Source organism: Panicum virgatum, chromosome 8N, assembly GCF_016808335.1.
Source record: "Panicum virgatum strain AP13 chromosome 8N, P.virgatum_v5, whole genome shotgun sequence".
NCBI classification, from domain to species: Eukaryota; Viridiplantae; Streptophyta; class Magnoliopsida; order Poales; family Poaceae; genus Panicum; species Panicum virgatum.
The window spans coordinates 37259044-37275598 of NC_053152.1; the positions used below are offsets into that span (position 1 = coordinate 37259044).

At 43.6% G+C, this 16555-nt stretch overlaps 1 protein-coding gene and 1 non-coding gene across 4 annotated transcripts; one reads left to right on the forward strand and one right to left on the reverse strand.

Moving 5' to 3' along the window:
* Window positions 1-927: 927 nt before the first annotated feature.
* LOC120685364 (ATP-dependent DNA helicase At3g02060, chloroplastic-like) lies at window positions 928-12905 on the forward strand. Of its 3 annotated transcripts, XM_039967230.1 has the most exons (16): window positions 928-1550; window positions 1873-2095; window positions 2943-3188; window positions 3686-3820; window positions 5192-5316; window positions 5998-6137; window positions 6461-6531; window positions 6991-7152; window positions 7330-7416; window positions 9976-10149; window positions 10584-10628; window positions 10747-10917; window positions 11001-11186; window positions 11850-12203; window positions 12297-12524; window positions 12624-12905. In XM_039967230.1, the coding sequence occupies exons 1-14, from the start codon at window positions 943-945 to the stop codon at window positions 11949-11951; spliced, it is 2475 nt and encodes an 824-aa protein (XP_039823164.1). In that variant the 5' UTR covers window positions 928-942; the 3' UTR covers window positions 11952-12203; window positions 12297-12524; window positions 12624-12905. The 3 variants fall into 3 exon arrangements, with proteins under 3 accessions (XP_039823164.1, XP_039823162.1, XP_039823163.1); XM_039967228.1 differs by having other exon boundaries at window positions 12297-12905; XM_039967229.1 differs by having other exon boundaries at window positions 12324-12905.
* Window positions 12906-14521: 1616 nt separating this feature from the next.
* Window positions 14522-14599, reverse strand: TRNAR-ACG. Its single transcript has one exon. It is a non-coding gene; the product is annotated as a tRNA-Arg (tRNA).
* Window positions 14600-16555: the final 1956 nt, after the last annotated feature.

The following is a 16555-nucleotide window of genomic DNA, read 5'->3' on the forward strand; positions in this document are numbered from 1 at the left end:
ACCGCTAGGATCGCTCCCAATGGGCGCGTGTGGAATCAGGATTGCAAACTGCAGTTTATGACAAATTTAATCACTTCAAGAGTTTTCTCGTTCCATAAAAGAATGCAATGCTCGTATTTAGGTAAGTTAGACATATAACTACAAAATAATGAAAATTTCGTTTTCCATAAATTAAATATATAAAAAATAATAAATGATGGATAGAATATACTTTTACAATAAACTTATTTAAAAATATAAATGTTAATACTATTTACTATAAATATATTTATATTTGAAGTACTTTAATCGGCACAGATTCCATAATTGCATTTTTAAGTGAAGGAGATATTATAAAACTGAATTATATTTGCGATGTATTTATAAAATCAAATATGAAGTAAAAGATTACGCATCTATTTTTTAAAGTACTCAGGAGCACTTGTGAATCATGGAAGAACTCAATCTTCCACCTACGCCGACCGAAGACTGCCGATAATTGGACACGCCTATTGAGCTCACGCACGCGCACACTCAAAGGCCGAAGACTGCCGATAATTGGACACGCCTATTGGGTTCACGCGTGCGCACACTCACACCAGCCCGGCACCCCTCAGCGGATGTCCGTTTTTCAGGCTTTTACAGTTTTTTTTTTTGAGATTACAGGTGAACAACGCTTGAGCCAGTTGTCGGGCCGTACGCAGATTAGCCTACTACTGGTGGGCCGATGACAGCGGAGCCCAAACCGCTGGGCCTCAAGCCCGTATTTTGTCCAACACCCGCGAGCCAAATATCTCCCGCCCGTGCACCCGGTCCACGCAAACCCCAACATCTATCCGTTGCGCCCGCCTCTCCCACTATCCACACGCTTCCACCCACCGGCTTAAACCCCACCGCCTCCTCCCCTCCCTCCGATGACCCCCGCCTCCCCGTAGCCTCGGCGTCCCCGCCCCCGCCCCTCCCATGGCCGCCCCACCCGCTCGCGCGCCTCCGCCGCCGGCGCCCCACCCGCATCCGCTGCTCCTGCTGCGCCTCCGCCCGCCGCCCGCTCGGATTCCCCCGGCCCGCCGCCTGCGCCTGCGCCACCTCGCCTGGGCGGCGACCGCCACGGCCGCCGCGGCCTCCGTGGCCCCCGACGACATCTCGCAGCTCAACTACCGCCTCCGCGCCATCGTCCGCCGCCGCGACGCCGCCGCCGCCGCGCCGGCCTCCTCGTCCTCCGCCGCCGTCGACCCCGCGCAGGCCGAGGCCTTCCTCCGCATGATCCGCGACCAGCAGCGCCTCGGCCTCCGCCAGCTCCGCGGGGAGGAGGCGGAGGGCGACGGGGACAGGGACGAGGAGGGCGGGGGGAGGGCGAGGAAGGGGGTGGCGGCGGGAAGCTCGCTGGGGCACCGGGTGGACCCGCGGGAGCTGGAGCCAGGGGAGTACGTCGTGCACAAGAAGGTCGGCGTCGGCAAGTTCGCCTGCATCAGCGCTGAGGACGGCGTCGACTACGTCTTCATCCAGTACGCCGACGCCATGGCCAAGCTCGCCGTCGACCAGGCCGCGCGCATGCTCTACAGATACAACCTGTATGGCCTCCTTAAACCTCATCCACCCCTCGTTTGCATACTATACTGCTTCTGCGCTGCAACCCTTTAGATTGGAAAATGAAAATTGTGTTCCTTCTATCAATGTACCCCAATTGGAAATGCTAGTCGGTACTACAAACAGACATTTGAAACTGTCATTTTCAGGCTGGAGGTGGCTTTTGCAATTCTCATTGTTTGCAATGGACACGTTCACTTGAATTTTGCTTTCATGCAATGCTATGACCTATGAGCCATTATCTTGATCTCTACTGGAAATTAAAAATTCACGTTAACCATTTATTCAGATTAACGTCTTTTTCAGGCCTCACGAGAAGAAGCCACGGAATTTGAGCAAACTGAATGATCCTTCTACCTGGGAGAAGCGGAGGCTGAAAGGAAAGCTTGCTATTCAGGAGATGGTTGTCGACCTGATGGAGTTGTATTTGCAGAGGATGAGGCAGAGCAGACCTCCATACCCAAAGCCTCTGGAAATGGACGAGTTTGCTGCTGAATTTCCGTATGAGCCTACTCCAGATCAATGCCAGGTCTACTTGAATCAAATGCTATTATTTGTCCTTCTAAAAAATTTGCCTTTTACATTCCTTATTTTTTTCTAAGTTTGTACAAACAGAAAAATTGCAGTTATCCTTTCACTGACATAGATGGTAGAGAAACTAACACCCTTGATGATTGACGTGGTGTTTGTATTTGCTACTTTAGATCCTGTTCAACATTGCATGATATTTTCTCCAAAAAAAAAATCCTTCCTGGTCTGGCAGATGCTTAGGTCATGGGTGAAATGTACAGCAACGCTTTATGCCCTCAGAATCTGTAGCTAGATTGCTTCCTGATTTCTGGCATACATGTACTGCTCTTTTTGGGTTGAGCTTAGAAGTCTTTTCTGATCCATTCGCAACAATAAAGAGGGTGGAAAGGAGATTTTACATGCCTAGTGACTCTTTGCTGCCGACAAAGCGTGACAAAGTGGCGTGCCACATAGGAAAGGGGACAAATGTGAGCCCAAAAGAAAAGTTTGAGGATAGGAACAGTCGCTTTGTGATTGTTGAGGGATGAAATTGAGCCTCGGGGACAGATTGAGAACAAACTAATTCTAAATTTCTAATCACAATAGTCCTACTGGGATCCAACTGTCCTAATATATTAACATGAAAATTTCCCTGAGTAGGATCTGAATTATTATAATTGCATGTCATTGCTATGTTCTTGCTTCTCAATTGTTTTGAAAACCATATCTGGTATAATTTTCTTTTTCTTTTCCATCACGAAGACATGATGGATTTCTTCCTAATCCTGTGATGTCTGTTTGATTAAGTAGTTCATGTACGATTGTACGGAGAACAAAAATTCTCAATAATCACATTCTGATGGCAGGCTTTTATAGATGTTGAGAAGGATCTGATGGAAAGGGAAACACCAATGGATAGATTAATCTGTGGAGATGTAGGCTTTGGCAAAACGGAAGTCGCAATGCGTGCTATATTCATTGTTGTATCTGCAGGATATCAAGCTATGGTTCTCGCACCAACGATAATACTTGCCAAGCAACACTATGATGTAATGACTGAGCGTTTTGCCACCTATCCGAAAATAAAGCTTGCCATAGTTAGTGGTGCTCAGGTATGCCATGGCAAAAATCAGTTTATCGGACAATATAATGTATTCAAGTTCTTTTCCCTTCAGAACATTCTAATTTTGTATTTTTATTATTGATCCTAGAACATGTGGAACCATAATCTCCTGGTTCATAATTCATAACAGCCTAACACGGTGCGAGAAAAAAAATCATATGCATATGACTTATATTATTTGCTAGAAAGGTAATAGATAATATATATGCAAAGCTGTGATAGTGCTGCGTTTTTGCTTAATGTTATAAATTCTCAGATTATCAAACTTATTTTAATGAAGCATATATTCTCATCCGATAGTGATTGGGAATTTTTATAATTATTCATTACTTTTGGAATGGTAGTGCTGTTTTGATGTCAAGTGTGTGGCTGCAGCCTTGCAGACCCCTCAATGTCACGGTTAATACATCTTAAAACAAATTTATTTGCTTAAGGGTCAACTGTCCATTGCATTGCATAACATATAATCTCTCTTTTTTTTTGCAGAGCAAAGAGGAAAAAGATGAGCTAATAACAAAGATTAAGAACGGAGATTTGCATATCATTGTTGGTACTCATGCTCTCCTTACAGAAAGGATGGCCTATAACAATCTTGGTCTTCTAGTGGTGGATGAAGAACAAGTACTTTTCTGAATCTTGCTACATTTTCTTTTTCCGTCCTTGAAATGTTCTTTCTTGTTTTTTCTTGAATATGCAGGAGAGCTGCATATCATTGCGTCAAGAGAGGAAAGGGACCAAAATAGCCTTACAACACACACCAGACACACTACCTAGGGATATGTTTTTGTTTAGATTACATACGCGCCCTGGACTGGAAAACAAAGAAACAACCACGACCATTACACTGATCCCAGCTGTCAGCCAGTACGGCTGGCAGCAACCAGAACACTGTGTCCTTTTGCCCCAGCCAGAAGCCATAGATCAGCATCTTCCTGAGCCAGGAGCAACGCTCAGTCGAGCCTGGGTGAGGCTCCATTAAACACAATTTCATTTCATGTCCTCCAAAAGGTCCAGGCAGCAACCAGAACACTGTGTCCTTTTGCCCCAGCCAGAAGCCATAGATCAGCATCTTCCTGAGCCAGGAGCAACGCTCAGTCGAGCCTGGGTGAGGCTCCATTAAACACAATTTCATTTCATGTCCTCCAAAAGGTCCAGGCGCCTAGAACGACCAAAGTGTTAAAACCCCCTCTAGCCCTTGTACTGATTGAGTCATGAGCATGTTGCCACCAAACAAAAAGGTCAGAGTTATCCACCTGTGGTGTCAATGTATAGATCCTGAAACGGCCTAGAAGCTGATGCCAAAATTGTCGTGCAAATACACAACCCGAGAGGAGGTGGTGGATGGTCTCATCTTCTTGTTCACAGAGGGGGCACTCCTCTGGATGAGGGAGTCCTCTCCTGGCCAGTCTGTCAGCTGTCCAGCAGCGGTTATGAGCCATCAGCCATAGGGAAGAACTTGCATTTTTTTTTTCAGAGCCCAGGTTCCCCAAATGGCCAAATCAGTTTGCTTGGTGCAAAGCATACTGATCCACTGAAAAAGGCCTCATAAGTTGATCTGGTGGTGAATTGTCCAGAGGCCTCTAATTGCCATTTATGCACGTCTTCCACCTCTGGCTGTAATATGACTTCCTGAACCAAATGCCATACAGCAAGGAATTCCGAGAGAACTGCCTCCAAATGATGGCTCTTTCTTGTTTTACTGTCATTTGAGTTTGGTTGCCGTTCTAGTCTGGTGATGTTGTGCAGTAGTTTGATTATGATGATTAGGATGAAAGGCAAGTACCCAGTAATGACTTGATTATTGGAAAGCTAAAATTAGTTTTATTCTTTTCGAAGCCCACAAAACTGAATTTCTGAAATGTTAGATCTAGCTCATATAGTTTAATGATGTGTTGACATCTTGCAAGAAATTTCAAGTCCAACTGCACGTTATCATATTTTATTTTTCTTTGATGCATATATCTTCACATACTCCATCTTTCTTCTTTACAGAAGTTTGGTGTCCAACAAAAGGAGAAGATTGCATCATACAAAGCTTCTATTGATGTTCTTACACTCTCTGCAACACCCATCCCACGAACCTTGTATCTGGCTTTGACTGGTTTCCGGGATGCAAGGTAAGGTGTGGTCACAGTACCATGTTCTTTTGTACTTTTACCTTTCTTCTTGCCGAGAGAGAGGAGATATTGTGTCCTTGAGAGTTTAAACACAGATGGTTTATTCTTTTATTGCAGAATGTGATGGTTACTAGTTACACTGCTTTCTTAAGACCACACCTAATGATTATCATAAGACATCAACAAGAAATTCAGTTTTTTTTTAATATTACTTGCTAACTGATCTACTGCTCCCTTTAGTCCCTATCAATCTGCTGATACTTCTCACTGGAGTGTGTTGTCCATCTGGGGTTAATGTAAAATTGTGACATAAATATAAAGGATGTGGCTAAATGGTCTTACTCTTACTGTATTTTGTTTAATACTTGTTCAAAAGATGGATAATTGCTAGCAATGTACCCAATTGTTTCAAATAAAACTTGTAGTGTAAGGATCTCTACAAGAGTACCATCTGTGGATTTTTCTTTTGCCATATTAGATTCCATGTATGATTGGATTATAGCTTGGAACAAATCAGTTAACAATCAGAACTACTAAGGTGATATGCTTGATATATTAGATAATGTTATTCCTTGTAGTGTTTATGTTTGCATGGTTCTTCATAATTTGGACACTTTAACTGCACTCAACTTTTATACTTCATTTTCTTGTTTTCTTATTGAAGTATATTTCTACTTTCAGTTTAATGTCTACACCACCTCCTGAAAGAGTTGCTGTAAAGACATATGTGTCAGCATTTAGTAAAGAAAGGGCCCTATCAGCTATCAAGTTTGAGCTGCAACGTGGCGGTCAAGTCTTCTATGTTGTACCACGAATAAAAGGTCATTGTTATCTTCAGATGGTTTTGTTCATGCTAGTTCATTAGATCCTCATAATGCACGAATCACAAATTTGTTTTCGTGATAGTTCTCGTTTTACTGTTCTTCAAGTTGTCCTGTTACCATGGGAAACAGTTGGCATGGTTGAGCCAAATTCACAGAATATGCGGTCAATGAGATATCTTGATTTTGTGTCTATATTATTTTATGGTGCAATGGTTCTTACATAACGAGATATACACCTGTATGAACTTTTTGGATAAAACAGTGCACTTGCATTTTGAAATACACATGCATTTCTCATATTTCATTTCATCATTCAACAGCAATAGACGATGTGTTGCAGTTTCTCAAGGACTCTCTGCTGGATGTACCGATCGCTGTTGCTCATGGAAAGGTAAGTTAACTAAGCTGTCAAGCAGGGCATCTGCTTTACTGTGCTATTTCATAATCCCTTGCACTTCAATAAACATTATCTATATTTGTATACCTTGCATTGTATTTGAAACCAAGATGTAAATGAAGATTTCCTACTATTTTCTCTTTAGCTTATTCCTTTGTGGGTAGGTGCCATGCTGTGGTTGGTTATTGTCCAAAATAATTCAAGTGGATGTTCTGTCTGGGACTCACGGACGACCTCACTCTTCTATAGCTCATATCATTTTATGCATTGATTCATTTGTTTAAGCTTAACAACAACAACAACAACAACATAGCCTTTTTTCCCAAGCCTTTTTTAAGCTTAACATGCCAACTTAATTCAATTCTTTATGTTAAATTGCTACCTGTGCCCTGAAAGTGTTTATGACCCAGTTGCTAACTATTGACTATATTTCTTGTTAAATATTGCCTGCAGAAAATGTCAAAGAACATACAATTTGCTATGGAAAAGTTTGCCAGTGGGGAAGTAAAAATTCTTGTCTGCACACATATCATTGAAAGTGGAATAGATATAGCAAATGCCAATACAATGATTGTCCAATTTGCTGAACTATTTGGACTTGCTCAGCTGTATCAGGTGGCTTTCTTTTCTTGTATGTTTTTTCTTTGCCTTGTTAGCAGAATATTTAATGTTACAATGCTTAGATCATATCAGCATGATTAAGTGTTAAATCATGCTCAATTGACAAATACTCTAATAAGGTGCATGTCTCTACTATCAAATCTCAAGCCCATTGTTTTTCCTTTCCTTCAGTTACGAGGAAGAGTAGGAAGATCAGGGAGGGGAGGTTTTGCATACCTCTTCTACACGGATAAGTCTTTGCTCTCAAGAGTTGCAATGGTGAGCTCTACAGCAACGACTTTTAGTTTCTTATTATATCCATTATTTTGTCCCAATAATGTTTACTGTATCTGATACTGAAAGCATATTTGGCTGTTATACAAGATGTGGAAGTCCCAGTAGCAAACAGAACCTGACCTTGATTATTCAGATATCTTATGCTTGTTACTTGCGTTATGCTAAGATAAATTTACAGAATAGCTGGCACTAGTACCTTGTTAGTTGTTTGGGCACGTTTGTAGAAGAGACCTACTCACACGGGGCAGAATACTGCCACACCAATAACCCTCCCGCAGCCGCATACACAAGATATCATGTCATTAACGTAAGAATCATGCTATTTAGTCGGTTGCTTTCAGATGTACTTTAAGATCAGGTCAAACTCTTGAAACTTTGACTGTTACTTTTAAAATGTTTTGTTAGAGTATATTAGGCAACTCCGGATATGGTTAGTTTAGGATTGATTGTAATCCTGGGATAACCTTCTTTATCTCTAGCAGAGGCTACTTGCCCTCCAAGCCATGTACTCCTATATATACCGCCCAAGGGGCTCAATGCAATACATCGACCACATTATACGCATCCTACTTTCCTATCTGGTATCACGAGACTAGGTTCTAACCCTAGGCCTCCGGCTTCCGCTGTCCTCGCGCCGCCCCCGGGGAGATCAATCAGATCGATCTCCGCCGGGGGCTGCGCCCTCGTAGGATCAGCGCGCGGATCCCTCCGATCCGCCGCGCCGTCGCGTCGTCAAGCACAGCAGAAGGACCTACCTCCCGTGGTGATGCGATCTCGTCGGCTCCCTCGTCGCCCCTTCCTCGCCGACTCCCCCCGTGCGCGCGGCCCCGTGCTAGCCCTCTCTTCTCTTGCGCCGTCGCTGCCCTGTGCACGACCGCGAGGCTGCGGAGGAGGTACGAGGTGCGCCAGGCTGTTGCGCCATCGGAGTCGCGAGATCGGGCCGGGTTACTGCGCCGCCCGGTCGATTCCGGCGCCGCCCGTTGAGATCCGTTGCCGGGACGAGCTGCAGCGGGGTCACCCCGCTTCGCCCCGGCCTCCACGCTCCTCCACCACGTCGCTCCTCCGCCGTCGCCGGCGGGCCGCGTCATCGTGGGGGCTCCATCCCATCTCGGCATCCCCAGCACCTCTCCGCCAGGCACCTCCCGACCCACGCACGGGCCCCGGCCGCTCCCCACATCAGCGGAGGGCGCGCCGCCGCGCCGGAATCAAAGGAGGCAGCGCCGGCGTCCCGCTCCCTCATCTGCCCGATCTCCTTTTCTTTTTCTGCTCGTGTTGACCACGGGGGAAGGGATAAGGGGAGGGGCACTGCTAGGGGTACCTCGAGAATGTACCCAAGGTTCGTTTGCTGCTGCAGTTTTTTTCTTTTCCGATCTAAGATCGGTTTGCGTCGCCCTGCCGTTCGTCACCGTTCATCGTCGACACTCCCGAAGGACGAGGTTGTTGCTTCGCCCTCCAAGCTGCAACGATGACGTTCGTGATCAAGCCACCCTACCGGTGTCGTCGCCTTTTCAGGTGCTGGCGCCACTCGCCGCCGGTCTTCATCAAGCAAGTGCTCGATCCGCCTCCGCGCCTCTAGCCGTTCTCGCGCGGACATCGCCACCGATGTTCCTGAAGGAAGACGTCGTCGCCACCCCTGATCTGAGCGCGACACTTGCTGCAACCTGCGCCGTCGCCACCCCTGTTCTGAGCGTGACCTAAGTCGCAAACCGCGCCGTCTACCATCGTCATCCGCCGCACCGTCCTGCTGCTATCTTCGGCAAGAAGCTGCTGAGTTTGTGTACTCAAGCACCTCGACGACGCTTCGACCCGCGCCCCCTCCACGGCTTCGACCACGTTCACCTCGACTTTGGCTACTACGGCACTAAAGGGCTATCATCTGCATGAGTCTCCAGTCAAAGCTTTCGCACCGGCGTTCCGACTGCGGGGGGATACGTCTCCATTATTCTCCAGTCTGACCGTTCGTGTTGCTACCGCTACGACTGCGGGGGGATGTTAGAGTATATTAGGCAACTCCGGATATGGTTAGTTTAGGATTGATTGTAATCCCGGGATAATCTTCCTTATCTCTACGATAGGCTACTTGCCCTCCAAGCCATGTACTTCTATATATACCGCCCAAGGGGCTCAATGCAATACATCGACCACATTATACATCCTACTTTCCTACATGTTTAGTTTGGATTCATACATGTACATGCTTGAAAGTACTTTCTGTTAAGGGTATAATAGTCAAGGGTAATATTAATCTCCTAGTCTAGGGTTCATCCTCAAAAAACCAACACCCTTAAACTCTTTCATGGTCTTATAAATTTATTGTATTTTATAAACATATTTAGATATTCTAGTAGAAATAATGGTTAGAGGTACTCGTTGGGAAACGCGGCATGCCCAAAACATTGAGTATTTTTTTTACTGGAGGGTGGGAATAGGAGGCTTCTTTTGCTTTACGGAACCAAGCAAGTATTTAACCTCCAAAAGAGTCCATTTATGACAGGCAGATCAGAGCCTTCTACATTTGCCATTTAACATTTCCATCTACAGGATAGACTTGGAGCTATTGAGGAGCATTCAGAGCTTGGCCAAGGTTTCCATGTTGCAGAGAAAGATATGGGTATCAGGGGGTTTGGAAGTTTGTTTGGTGATCAACAGTCTGGAGATGTTGCAAATGTTGGCATCGATCTATTCTTTGATATGCTTTTTGACAGCTTGTCAAAGGTATCTTCATTTGTTGAGACACACATTTTACTAAATTTTCCCTCATTTTATTCTTGTACTTAATTCATTCTTTTTGGGCCTGTAATAGAGCCTATAACTCTGATATATTTTGTCATCATGGCATTGGTTATCTAACATCATGTTTGGCCTTAAAACTATTGAATCTTTTGCCTATGAAATTTATTCCTTTCTTTTGAGTCTTGAGGTGTGCATTATTGTCTTTTGAATCTTGAGAGTTGGGACCACTCAAGATAATTAATACAGTTTTGGCTAGTCCAAATGCATCAACCTGTATATTTGTATTTTTCAATTCCAGTTTGAAACTACTTGGGAAGAATTATGCTTTGTTTTTAATATTGAGTAATTTAGCAATTTCTGCATTTTGTGTTAATTTTTCCGTTATAATCTTGACATGATTCTTTGCACTCTTTCAGGTTGATCAGTTTTGCCTTGTACCTGTTCCTTATAAAGACGTTCAGGTGAACCTGAAAATACTTCTCAATTTGGTCAACATAGCTTGCTTATGCAAGCATTACATCATGATATGTTGTGATTCTATTAAAACATTGTTTCTGAGTGGCTCTTTTCTTCGAACAGCTGGATGTAGACATTTCTCCTCATCTCTCCTCTGAATACATAAGTTATCTGGAAAATCCTGTTGAATTGCTCAATGAAGCAGCAAAGGCTGCAGAGAAAGATCTATGGACCTTAATACAGTTCACAGAAGATCTTCGTCGACGATACGGAAAGGAGCCCCGTGATATGGAGGTCGGGAAGTGCTAATATGTTCAGAGTTGATGGTTTCAGTTTAGTGGCTTGCTCTGATGTGTGTTTCTTTCTTTTTCTTGCAGTTGCTATTGAAAAAACTCTATGTAAGACGGATGGCAGCAGATCTTGGTATCAGTTGGATATATCCATCTGGCAAAAAAATATTCATGAAAACAAACATGAACAAGAAGGTATTTAGACTCATGACAGAAGCGATGACTTCTGAAACACATCGGAATTCCCTATCATTCGTTGGAAAAGAAATTAAGGTAAAGACCCACGTGTCCGATATGCAATTTCCCAAAGCAGATAGAACTGTCAAGGAAAATCGGCTTGCAGTGATCATTGTTAAAATACTACAAATGAAGCTTCCAAAGCAAACTTTACTCATGCATGAATAAAATTAAAGTTGGGGTTTAATAGGTTTTATTTCCAAAATCCAATTGAACAATGTTGTCAAACTGGTTAACCTCATCTAGGTGTGCATCCCAATGCTTAGTGGCTTAGTGACAACCTTATATGAACCATTTGATGTAATGAATGAAAGATGATTAAGAAGAGACGTACTGTTCGAGCCTCATAGGGACAGACTGACAGTCATTTTACCTACTGGGTACATGACAAAAACCGTGACTTTTAACTATACTTTGTCATGAGTTGCGGTAGTTACAAGTTATTTCTTTTGCAAAAGTCTTAATACCTAGAAACATTAGCAGGCAAGGCTGCCTCATTGTATAGTGCCAAGTCACTTATAAGTTACTTCGTCCGTCGTGACCCTTGTTATCTTTTGGGAATATCTCATACGTTGGTTCATATTTTCCATGTTAATATGCATGCAGCACAGAAATTTCTTTTTTTGAGTCCATCTGGACGAACTTATATTTACCTTCTCTCATATGTATTGCCCCTCTAACAAGTGTGCTATTTTTTAGGCTGAACTACTCGTCAGTTTACCAGACACTCTACTTCTGAACTGGCTTTTCCATTGCTTAGCAGAATGCTATGCTGTAATACCAGCCCTTGTGAAGTACTAGATTCTTCTATTTACAATAACTGAAGGTTTTTGCCGCCACCATGAAAGGGAACAAACTATCCATGCTTGAAGAGGAAGTCTATCTCAGAAAGCAGTCTTAGCATTTTGTTTAGTCTGCGATGGATGATTCTTCCTCGTGGCCATATTGACTCTCAGGCTCTTGCAAGCCAAGACATGCCCGATCATAGACAGGATAAAAGCCTGTCGAAATTTTTAGCATAGCAGAATATACCCATAATCTATACATAAACAGGTATTCTCTCGAGCTCTAAAGTTCCCATTTTTTCTTTAACAATTTATTTATCTTAGTACTTCCTATCTGAAGTTGGTCTGCCAAATTTTACAGGACACTTTCGTTCAAAATTTTTTACAGGACACTCTTGACACGAAGCCACAGACTGACAGCATTTGGCCGATGGATTGCCTGTTTCATAATCACTAACCTGAGATGCAGCTGTGACATTGGGAAGCTCGGAGAATTTGTTCAGGATCCTATATGGCAAAAATAGATTATATTCGAAATTCGTTCAATATTTTTGATAGATGAACCATCAAATCGCTGCTTGACTAACTGGTAGGTAGCGCTTACATTAGCCATACACCATTTTTTGACAAAAAAGAAGCATTAACTTCGGTCTGTAACTTAATGTATTGTAAATGCTTATCCAAGCAGGGAGTGGCAGACTGCCCGTGATCCTATTGGCTTTGTAAAACTAAAGATGAACAGTTTATGAGTTGTGCTTCAATGCACTCCCTCCGTTTCAAATTGTAGGTATCGAGATTTGTCAAAACGATCTACAATTTGGAATGGAGGGAGTGTAAGCTCAGCTTGTTTCAATTGAAGATGAAAAAAATATGTCAGATAAGCACTCTTATCAGATGAAAAAATATGTCAGATAAACACTCTTATCTGTTATAAGAAAAATTTTGCTTTGTAAATACACAAAGCTGTAAATCAAGTCGTGAGGTCCAGTGTAAATTTGTTTAAATTTGTATGTTGAGTTCATTTGAACACAATGGTCAATTGTGAAGCAGGCAATCGGATGAATAAAACTGACAAACTGGTGTTGATGATAGGTGCAACCCAGCTGCAAATAGCCCAAGCTTTGAAAATAATGCAAATTCGGTAAACATTCCAACAGGCTTTCATGATTTTCTAGAGTTTATGATTTTTTCACAAATCTAGCCTCGTGAGATTAAATTTGCCTTCTTTTGTCCCTCTCTCGAACTGAGCTATTCCGTCCATTTAGAATTTGTTTTCTATTCTCTAATTCACCCGATCCGATAGTACTTGTTTTTGGAACGTCCAGTGCCAAAGTCACTGATTTCAGTAGAATTCCAAAGAAAGACTGTTGGCAGCAGGTGGAGACATTGGCCCCCTTCCAAATAATAAATGCGGACAGGGTAGAGCTCGGCAGAGGGATCCATGGATGGTCCATTTAGAATTTGTTTTCTATTCTCTAATTCACCCGATCCAATAGCATCCGTTTTTGGAACGACCAGTGCCAAAGTCACTGATTTCAGTAGAATTCCGAAGAAAGACTGTTGGCAGCAGGTGGAGACATTGCCCCCCTTCCAAATAAATGCGGGCAGGGTAGAGCTCGGCAGAGGGATCCATGGACGGCACCGTTGTGGTAAAGGTCGTAATGCCAGAGGAATCATTACCACAAGGCATAGAGGGAGAGGTCATAAGCGCCTATACTGTAAAATCAAGTTTCGACGGAATCAAAAAGACATATCCGGTAGTACTCACACTGGAATTTACGAACAAAAATTGCTCTATCAATCACCATCTACTTTAGATATATCTTCTGAAACTCTTTTCAAATTCAAAAGTCCAATATCTTCCTCCAAATTAGTGAATTAGGAGGGGTTCTTTTGTGCAGAAAAAGAAAGAGCAGTGCAATCTTTCAAACTTGCATTTGAATCCGGGTGCAAATGAGATTTCAAATGATTCTTCTGTTTCGTAGCATGCAGCGCAGAGCAGGAATAGCTCAGTTCGAGAGAGGGGGTTTAGGAATTCTAGACTAAATCTGTAGCCTTTCCTGCCCGAAAGGGTCACCCCTCCTACCTCCCCTCGCAGGGGAGTTGTTTCTCCCTCTCCGGGGCTTTGACAACGACGCAATTATCAGGGGCGCGCTCTACCACTGAGCTAATAGCCCATCGCGCGGGCCTCCCAAAGGGAGGCCTGCTACGCCAAAAGCGAGAAAAACTCCATCCCTTTCCTTTTGACATCCCCATGCCGCCACACGGGAGACATGGGGACGTCAAAAAGCTGCGGTTTTATTTTATTTTAGACTGCTCCTTAGGAACCTTTGGATACGAAGATTTCTAACATCTTAGTCTCATAGTTTTAAATTCCCGAATCGAATCAATTTAAATTAATAAAAGAATATCGGTCAGCCACAAACTTTGTGTTTGTGGATGGAATCCCCCAAGAAGGGTCAGAATGGCAGTTCCTGCTCCTTGAGTGGTACCAAATAAATGATTACTCAAATCAGGATTTTGGGCATAAAGATTCCACTGACCCGTCAGAAGGAAAGTAAAGGTCCTTCCCCCTTTGGAAGGCTGTGGGCGAGGAGGGATTCGAACCCCCGACACCGTGGTTCGTAGCCACGTGCTCTAATCCTCTGAGCTACAGGCCCACCCCGTCTCCACTGGATCTCTTCCCGGGGGGTACCCCCCAAAAGGGACCTTCTTCTCAAATTCCTTCTCTTAGGAACACATACAAGAAAAAGGATAATGGTAGCCCTCCCATTAACTACTTCATTTTCATTTATGAATTTCATAGTAATAGAAATCCTTGTCCTACCGAGACCGACCAAATTGAATAGCCTTTTACCACTCAGCCCAATAAACCAGTAGAAGTGGAATAGAATAACCCGGTTGAAGGGTAATGATCATACGTCTGTAATGCATTGTATGTCCTAGAATAGGTCCCATTCTTCTACCCTTTCCGGGTAGTCGATGGCTATTGATTTATTCCTCAAGCAAGTCAGCTATTCTCCGTTCCTTATACCCAGCCTGGGCATCACTCACTCCTTCCAGACAGCTGCCCCGCCTTCCGTGGAAATCGTTGATACGACACAACCTATAGCTAACTTTAGAGAGCCCATTGATTTCTATATTGAGTTACAGATCAAGAGAGATCGCGGATATCATACGGAACTCCACAAATCAAATGTTTCATTTCATCCGGGAAAAGCCACCTCTTTCTCCACAAACAATACACTATGTAGAATATCCTGACTCTGAATAGTTACATGCAAGTCTATATAGCATAGAAAAGCAAGTTGTCGATGACGGGTACCCCAGCGAAGCTGAAGGGAGCACTGAGCAATGAGGGGATGAGGGCGACTCCGCCCACAGGTTGGACCACAGGCAAAAGTCCTTCCACGGCAAGAGAAGGGTGACCAGAACAAGAAAAGGGAGCTCTTATTAATATGATTTACCAGTCCTAAAGTCATTTATATTGGAAGTTTGGATAAGACCATTCAAGAGTTTCTATCTGTTTCCACGCCCTTTTTTTGAGACCTCGAAACATGAAATGGGTCAGGTTTCTTTGTTATTGAGATAGGTGAATTCTTTAGGATCCATCCCCCAAAGGAACCGGACGGTTTTTTCCTTTTTTGTTTGATTTGAGAACCCCTTGAACGTCTTTTCAATTCAAAGGGTTCTCAAAAATTCGAGATAGATCTAATTAGACTTAAGACCTTAATTTTACTTTACAAAAAAAATTCTTTCTTTTGTTATTCGAGTCAAAGAAGTGTGAGAATTTTATAACTACCCCAAAACTACCAATCTTTTCATTCACAGCCCAGGCACAATGACGCAATTATCAGGGGCGCGCTCTACCACTGAGCTAATAGCCTGTCACGCGGGCCTCCCAAAGGGAGGCCTGCTACGCCAAAAGCGAGAAAAACTCCATCCCTTTCCTTTTGACATCCCCTTCCGAGTCTTATAGTATTAAATGAACAGATAAGAGAACTCTAGTATTCTACTAGAGATTCTCTTTGTATAGTCTTGAGGGTGGCATCCCTCTGATGAGGAGCGATTCAGGTGAGATCCCATATAGATCTGACTTTCTGTACACTCGTGGGATCCGGGCGGTCCCGGGGGGGGGGGGGGCACCGCGGCTCCTCTCTTCTCGAGAATCCATACATATTTATGGATGAGTGCTATTGGCGTAGTTGGCCTGGCTCTGAACGCTTGTATCAAAACCTTCCTTTCTAAGGCGAAGAAAGAGCTTGGTGCTGAGGCCGAGCTTATTAGCTTGAAAAGGGGTCAGTTTGCAATAGGTGAGCGCCTCAAGGAATCCTGGCTACGAACCACGGTGTCGGGGGTTCGAATCCCTCCTCGCCCACAGCCTTCCAAAGGGGGGAAGGACCTTTACTTTCTCCCTGAGGGGAAACATTTATACAAAACACCTATCCCGAGCACATGCAAGGGAACCGTAGACAGGCAAGTGAAATCCAATCCACGGGATAATATTTGTAAAATAGCTTCATTTAGTCCAATGTTGGTTATGGAACCAATTCCTATAATTATGAAACCCATATGAGATACGGAGGAGTAGGCTATCCTTTTTTTGAAATTTTGTTGACC

Bases quoted from the DNA above. Each gene is read 5' to 3' on its own strand.
- LOC120685364 (XM_039967228.1), top strand. From the start codon at position 943: ATGGCCGCCCCACCCGCTCGCGCGCCTCCGCCGCCGGCGCCCCACCCG. The intron at 6,532-6,990 runs GTAAGTTAACTA...TATTGCCTGCAG, and splicing joins TCGCTGTTGCTCATGGAAAG to AAAATGTCAAAGAACATACA. The intron at 7,417-9,975 runs GTGAGCTCTACA...TTCCATCTACAG, and splicing joins TGCTCTCAAGAGTTGCAATG to GATAGACTTGGAGCTATTGA.